At 42.1% G+C, this 7,819-nt stretch overlaps 1 protein-coding gene across 2 annotated transcripts in view; it reads left to right on the top strand.

Annotated features, from left to right (window-relative positions):
• DUSP22 (dual specificity phosphatase 22) overlaps window positions 1-4,093 on the top strand; it is a 45,130-nt gene extending 41,037 nt beyond the window's left edge. For both annotated transcript variants that reach the window (XM_074576064.1, XM_074576065.1), the window contains exon 7: window positions 265-4,093. In XM_074576064.1, coding sequence (XP_074432165.1) covers window positions 265-450 — 186 coding nt within the window. In that variant the 3' untranslated portion in view covers window positions 451-4,093. The remainder of the gene's footprint in view (window positions 1-264) is intronic.
• The last annotated feature ends 3,726 nt before the right edge of the window (window positions 4,094-7,819 follow it).

A 7,819-nucleotide genomic window follows, 5' to 3' on the forward strand; every position in this document is an offset into this window, starting at 1 on the left:
CGTTTTACTCCAGTCAGCCAAGCTGTTGAGCAAGTGTGTCATTTTAGGGGATATAAGGGATCTCTGTGATTTCAAATGTGTGTTCCTGTGCTTATGTATTCTGTGCCGGTATTGAAGGGCATGTAATATTTGGAGCACTCTTCTTTAAACTACTTGTGTTCTTAAAGGCTCTTGAAATTTTGTAGGACGGGAGGGAGTATTACTTCTGCATCAGTCTCATGTTATTGTTTCATCATATTGTATATGTGTGTTCAATTTCTGCAGTTCAGGCAGTGGCTGAAAGAAGAATACGGGGAAAACTCTTCTCAGGATCTGCAAGAAGCCAAAAATCTTCTGAGCAAATATAAAGAGCAGGCAGAGTTGCAGCAGAATACTGGAGGAAGACAGTGGAATAACAACTTCTCATCTGTGCCGTCTCTCTCATACAGTAACTACACAACAGAGACCTAATCGTAGGAGGTTGATTTTTCTTCTTTCTACCTTTGAAAAACATCTTGCCATAATTTCCATCCCATCTTCAAGACTCAGCAGTAATCATGCAAACAGTTGATTTGTAGAAAGCTTCTTGATGAAAATACTACATTACGTGTGTGTGTGTGTGAGTGTGTTTCACACAGTTTTATAATTTGGGCAGGATCAAGCTCTCTGTGTGTCCAGAGACGATCCAGTTACTGTAGCTGAGCCAGTTTGTCAGCCGGCCACAGCTATTATCCCCTTATGCCCACATTGCCTGGCATTTGCTGTGAGGTTAGCTCAACTCCTTTCATTGTAGGCTAGCAAAGGGCTCTGAGAGATGAAGTCTGGTGATTCAAGCTGTGGCAGTTTGACGTCTCTGCACTATTAACGTGGCAAAAATGTTATTGCACCTGAAGAAGGGAACTCAAGTCCGTGTCTCTGCTGCTCCTGTTCGCAGTCCATTGGCAGGTAATACTGTGGGGGTGGGCTTGAACTTGAATGCTAGGCTGCAAACTGGAGCAGGCGAGATATGGGTACGCGTACCTTTCTACCAACAGTAGCATCTAGGAGAGAAGTGGGACAGACAGCTCTGAGTAATAACATCTTCAACTGCCACAGCTGTACTTGCTTCAGTGCACGTGAGACAGAGCTGTCGGTAGAACTGCCACAGTCCAAGAGCACTGAGACTGTTACACAGCTCAGCTGATGTGCAGTGATTTAAGCCGTGGTCCCTTGATTGTGCATCTGGTCTCCCAACATAAGCTTCTCTGGAGAATAGTTTATCAGGTCTCCAGTGCCGCTGAACTTCATTCCCCGTGGAACACGTGCCTCTTCAACACACGCCCCTGCGCACATGATAACGTGTCTCCAAAGAGTGGGCTCGGTGTGAGTGCGAGCACCTGTTTCTTTGCTTGTGCTGTGGTTTGCTCTTTGACTTCAGCTACCTCAAAAATGCTGTTCTTGTCATTGTGGTTGTAAATGCAACCTTGAAAATTGCCTTGTGTAATCTTAATCTGACACTGAGTGAAGTAAGTGGGAGGGGGTGTGTGTGTGCGAGAGTGTGTGTGCGCATGTATATTTCACAAATGTCTGTACTTGAGAGTTCTATTGTTTTCTTTTAAAATTGCCCATATTTCTCACTGGTTTAAAAATTGAGTTGTTTGACTTCAACTTTCTGCCATTTTAAAACCACTATATATTTTGCGGTGATCAGATTTGTAGGAATGTCTTTGTAAAATATATTTTAAACTAGGTTAAAACTAGGGTCTGTATTCTGCTCTTGGTAACATTGTGTGTTTCTGGAATGGAGCCATTGCCTGACTCAAGTGTATTCGAAGAGTGTAACTTCAAATATGTCACCAGGGATGCTGGGCAGCGTATTGATTTCCGATCGTGTAATGGGGGGGTGGCACTGATGCCAAGATCATGGTTTCTTATCTTTGACTCAGAGGATGAAAGGCCTGTTTTTCTTGAAGATTCCAGAAAATAAAAAACACCTCCCAATCAGCCAGGATATTTAAAAAAGAGAAACAAAAAACCCCCCTCACTTGTTTAAGTGTGGTGTGTATATCATGCTAAAAGCTGAGGACTGAGCGAGAAGCAGTCAGCATACTAAATAGGCTGTTGTCTCTTTCAATTTCTCTGGTACTCTGACCTCCCATCCCTTCATGAAATTCTTCTTCAGGTGATTTCCTGCTTGCTTTGGGTGGCAGTGAATTCTTTGGATGGGAGCAAGGCTTTTGGGGTCAAGTAAGCTCTGGCTGTTTAATATCTGTTGTTAAGTATCTTTAAAAAAATATACGTTATGGCTTGTGAAATATGGATCTTGCATATCAGTAATTGCCAAAAAGGAAAAAAAGGGAATGGGGTGGAACCGGCTTGACCGTTTCATCTGAGTCCAGGCCTTCATCAGGGTTCTCATTGCACTAAGGGCTTTAAGTGTACTGAACACAGCGAGAGCAGGATAATCATGTCTGTATTGCAGTAAGGGATGCTGCTGGATTTGGGAAAAGTGCTGGAATTGACTTTGTTTTCAAGCTTGTAGCTAAATTAACCACTACCTATTTGGGACACCCAGCAAGTGCTCTGTGTTTGCCTGGTAACAGAAGTATTTGGCTTTTCTCAAAGACGTTGATCTGCAAATAATTGTCTGTTTAGGAATTCCAGCAGAGCAGTGCCCGCGCTGACAGTCCCCTCTGTGCTCTGAGGGCAGATGCGGTAATTGGGAAAACACTTTCCTCTGTAACAGGGTCTGACACATGTTCAGGATACTGGCCCGTTTCTTCAACCCTCTACTCCTGATAGGATGTGTAGTGCAGCTTCAGAAGCGCTCTGCCTATGCTCTTGCAGGTCTCCAGTCAGTCCATCCTGTAGCTGACTTGCCAGCACTTATGTATCCCGTAACACTTTTGGCACTCTCGTCCTTGTGGTAGTAACCTTATGAGTGCTGGTAAGTTGACTATTTTTTCCGTTCTGACAAATACAAGGCAGAACGGGAGACGTCTGTTAATGATCGTGTGTCCAAGATTATTCTGTGCTGGATATTTTTTAATAGCTTGGTTATCCCTAAAGAGTCAGTCCCACAAACAGCATTTTTTAATATTTTTTTTTTCTAGAACTGAATTTGTCTTTAGGGCCATATAGCCACGTCAGTGTGCGTTATGCTGCAGCTCAAAAGCAGATACAGGGTAAAGCAGGAGGATGGAGAGAGTGCCATATTCTCAGCAAGTGGAAGTGCTTCTCGCTTCTAAAAAGTCAGAAGAGGTACTGTCTGTAGTCTCTGGCTTCTACATCTTGTTCGGTGGTCTGTATGTACTGCATACCGCATTTAAAAGCCGTAAAAGAGCAACAGCAGTCTAAGAAAACGTGGTTCTCGTTTGTCCATGTAGGGAGCAGAATGATAGTTCACAAGGTGTGGAAGAGAGAGTAGCTACAGGTCTCACCTTTGGCCTTTTAGAAAGCGAGAGAAGCTAACACAGACTGAGGACGTGACATGATTTGTCTTCCAACCAGCCTTTCAGTGGCAGTTTGTAGGACTTCCCAGGTATCTGGAACATGACTAGACCCCAGTCCACCTCTTAGTAGCTGGTCTTTGTAGTGTAGATGATGCATTCAGTTATTTTGTTCCTGTGCTTCAAAACATTGTCCTCATTTTGATGTTCACTGGAAAATGTATAAAGTTTATAACACCCTATTGGATATCCAGATTTGAAATGTAAATTGATTTTTGGGGGGCTAAACTTGATATCCATGTGTGATTATAAACAAACGTTTAGTGTTACACAATGTAGGTAATGGGTAAATGCATTAGTATTTATTACCTTGATTTTTAACCTGGAAAGAGTTGCTTCCTTACATTTTGTGGTTGAGTGGGAAGATATGGCAAATCATATCTCTGTTTTTTAAAGAGGACAGTAATAACATTGGTTGCTATAATGGCCACTGCCTATAAAGAAGTCAGTGAAAAATTATAGTAATTACTTCAGCTAGTTTAAAAACTCTAAACCTGGTAAGCTTCTTGATTCTCTGTCTTCCTCTTCCTGGGCATCTTAGCGAAGCCTTGATTGCTTTTTCCAAATGTTTGTATTTAATACGTTCTACAATTTTTTTATAAATAAAAGTAAATGTTAACACCTGATCTGCTTGTGTATTTCTTGAAATAAATAATAGTCTCTGGAAGATTTCTACTCACTGTTTGCATCCTTGTAAGTACAGTAAGAGCACAAGGCAAACTCATTTTGGTATTTAGAGTACTTTTTTCTCCTGCACACAGACTTCTTGATTTCCCCTCTCTTCACCAAGTTCTTTCAGGTGAGTTCAAGAATCTGCAGCACAAGCATCTCTTGATAGTAGTCCCACAAGAGGATGTTGCATGTTGCTCTCTTATTGCTGCTGGCCCATCATCATTGCAACAGGGTAAGTGGTGAATCCAAATTTTTGTATTCTTCTGAAATACATTCTTTTCCCATAGCACAGTGGTTTGGGGCTTAGTTAACTGTAAAACTCGGCTGGTTTACAGACAGCCAAGTCTCAAGGCTCTCAGTAGTAGTTTGTCAGAGGAAGCTGATGTAAGTGGCAGATGATGACTCCTGCGGAGGGAAAAAAATAAAACTTACAGTGTAAGGGGGGCAAAAAGCCCCATTTAAATTCCCACAGATAACACACTGAATTTCTGGTTTGACACTACCTTTGCTAAGAGGGTAATTCTGGCATTTGAACAATCAACAAAAAAAAAAAAACCCCTACCAACCTGAAAGTATGATCAGTCATGCCTAAGTAGCCAGGTCTCATGGCCACTCTAGTTGTTGGTGAAGGCTGAACTTTGTTCTTGCAGTGGGACTCCCATCATGAAGGCAAAGTTAGATGGTCAGGCCCAATGGGGTTTTGGGTCTCTTCTTTTTGCCCTCTCCTCCCCCTCCCACCTCTTGTTAGTTTATAGACTGCTGGGAATGTGTGGAAGCTTCCAAAGGGATAACCCAGGGATTCAACTAATTAATAATATCCTCCGCTAGAATAAAGTTAATGGGTCTGTAGACAACTTTGTGCCAAATGCACCTTGTTCATAATGTATTTCAGTTCGACTTCGGTGTAAGTCGGGTGGCTCTCATTTTATCACTGCGTGGTTCAGTCCCTTTCCTATTTTTCTATGAAAAGACTTTAAATTCAGTGCAGCCTGCTGTGTGAGGCTTGAATTAGTAGTGTAATTACCTCCGTTCTCCTGTTAGCTGTAGCAGTGTCTTAGGTGTATGTGCTAGAGCATTGATGCGACAGAAAACGTGTTTAAAATATAAACCCTTGTGAACTAGGAAAATCTCTTTAAGTTTTAGAGGAGGCTCCCCCGCTACCCCCAGAGGAAAACAGCAGTTTCCAAATGAAAAATGCACTGCTGCTTTGTCTTCCTTTTGACTGCTTGGCACCTCTCAAGGGCAATTTTTATCCAAATCACATGTAAAAATTGTGCTGCAACCGTGGTGCCATACACTGTTCCCAACTGTACATCTCATTTCATTCTATGTTATATGTAACACTCATGAGTTGTAGAAAATGGCAGTTCTGATTTGATTCATGTAGCCCTGTCCCACCCTGCAATAAGCTGAGGGAACCAGAGAGCAAACCTGCGTGTCCTTTGCTGTGCTCATAACCTGATGAGGAGTTTGGGCTTTACCAGCAAATTATGAGAGTCCTTCCACCTCCTCAAGAAGATTGTACTGGAAAATGATGATGATCTCTAGAAAATATTAGACAGCATGAGGAAGATGATCTTGTACTGTACAGGGTTTCTGTAGAAACCCCTGGAGACACAAAGCATGCGACAGAAACAGCTATTTTCACACTGTGTTCTCGCAGAGCTTTCAATGTGGCTCTTGTTCTCCACGTGCCCCAGCTCCTGTGTGCTTAACCGTTTCATAGCTACGTTTAGCCGCTGTCCAGTAGTAGTATTCCTCCCGCACCCAGGGAACAAATTCTTCTTTATGCACGTTTGAATGCGTGCTTTGCTCTAGTGAATTATGCAAACTGCAGTTTACCAAAACTGAGTGGCTTGTGAGTAGCAAGATGACTTCCTGTAATTTCCATGTACTTTCTAGTGTAATTATGAGGAGCAGGCATCTAATGAAGTGCCTTTTTGCCATTTGAACTACTGCATAGCTCAGTCCTTGTAGGAGACTTAATTCTGCTTGCGTGAGCTGAACACGCTGATTAAAATTAATTTGCAAGCAGTCTCAAAAAATGGGATTTTTCAACCAGACCTGCACCTAGTTTCCATTTTAGTTGAGACAATTATGAATGTGCAGGTTTGTACCCTTAATTATTCATTGAACTATGAACAGAGAGATCAGAACCAAGACATCCAAGCTACTTGAAGTGCAAAGTGGTTTTAAGTTATTTGCTCGCTTGGTCATCTATTCACAAAGGCATTAGCCAAGAACGACTTTAGATCTGGGCAGATGCGTTTACAAGTGGACCCTTTGAAAGTCTGAGTTCTGATTCTCCTTCCTTCCCTTCTTTCTCTGAAGGCAAGTGAGTTTTTATTTAATTTGCCAGGTGCAGGGGATGGGATTTTTGTTACCATTTCTTGAATCTCTTCCCTTCTTTCTCTCCTTTTCCCTTTTTATTTTCTGTGTGATTTTTTTTTTTTAAATAACTGCTATTTATCCCAGAGCTCTTGAGTCAGGATAAGTGAGTGCCAATGTGTGGCTTGCAAACAATGTATTTCCTGTAAATGTGTTATAATGAAAAAAGCTTATGTTACAAGCTTGCTGATTTAATTGGTTATATTAACAAATACAACTCTGTGCGTGTGTCCCGTTCTGGTGGCGGTGGTTGTTTGCCAAGCCTGCCGTGACTTCTGTGGATGTTGCCATCTTCAGTGGCAGTCTGGTTCCTGTACAGCACTGGATGTTTTGAAAAAGTAACACTGATCCATGGCAGCGTTGAACCTGACATTTGAAAAATTAAAAAGGGATATTTAACTCTTATTTGTATGCCAAAAAGCAACATTCATTGGTGGACCAGCATCCTATGCAGGTTACTGATTGCAAACAGCGTTTTGCTTGATTCTCTCTATTCCTCACTTTTTGAGGCGAGGTGGGACTTCGTTGAAAGCTTGGAAGTAGGGGAAAACTCTGCCCTGTGTTTAGAGAAAGTATGTGTTGAAGATGTCAGAATTATGTCTGTGTTTATGCATGCTCACTGCATGTTTTCCCAAGGATTGCATTTTGGAAGTCTTTGCAAGTAAGTCTGCAGCGTGTAACTCTCCCAGCAAAACTACTTAGGTAATCCCTGGATGTCTCAAAAGAAAAGGCAAAAAAAGCAACCCAAAACAAAAAAAAAACCCCAACCTGAGTGCTATGCAAGCTTTGGTCAAATCCTCAGATTTTAGAAATGAGATTCTTCTGTTCTTAGGTAGCTTATTTACTTGATAACGTCTGTTTTGTAGTGAGGTTCTTATCAGAGCTGATGAAGATCCCCATTCCTCTGCTGGAAGGTAGGGTATGTCATGCAACAGCTTGTGTCCTCTGAGTAAAGCCTCATTTTTGCACAAGTCTGCAGCCTGAGCCCGTTTGCAAGATGCGGAAGGTGCCCCTGTTGCACACAAGTGAACTGGGTGGGCTTTTACTGACCTCTGCTACCATTTACCCCAGAAAAAAATGGCTCTTCTGTTTGAGAATACTGAAAACCATTTGCATTTCTGCAGATCTTGATGGCTGTGCAAGTATACCTCTCGTGTTCCCCAGCTGGGGAAGGCTGTATGACTCTAAAGTTAACCACCAGTAGTCAGTTTGGGGGAGGAATGGGAAAAGGTTTGTCGCAATACTATAATACACCCTGGTGGGTTTTGTAATGTACTAATTCACTGCGAGTG

This window comes from Larus michahellis, chromosome 2, assembly GCF_964199755.1.
Source record: "Larus michahellis chromosome 2, bLarMic1.1, whole genome shotgun sequence".
In the NCBI taxonomy this organism is placed as follows: domain Eukaryota; kingdom Metazoa; phylum Chordata; class Aves; order Charadriiformes; family Laridae; genus Larus; species Larus michahellis.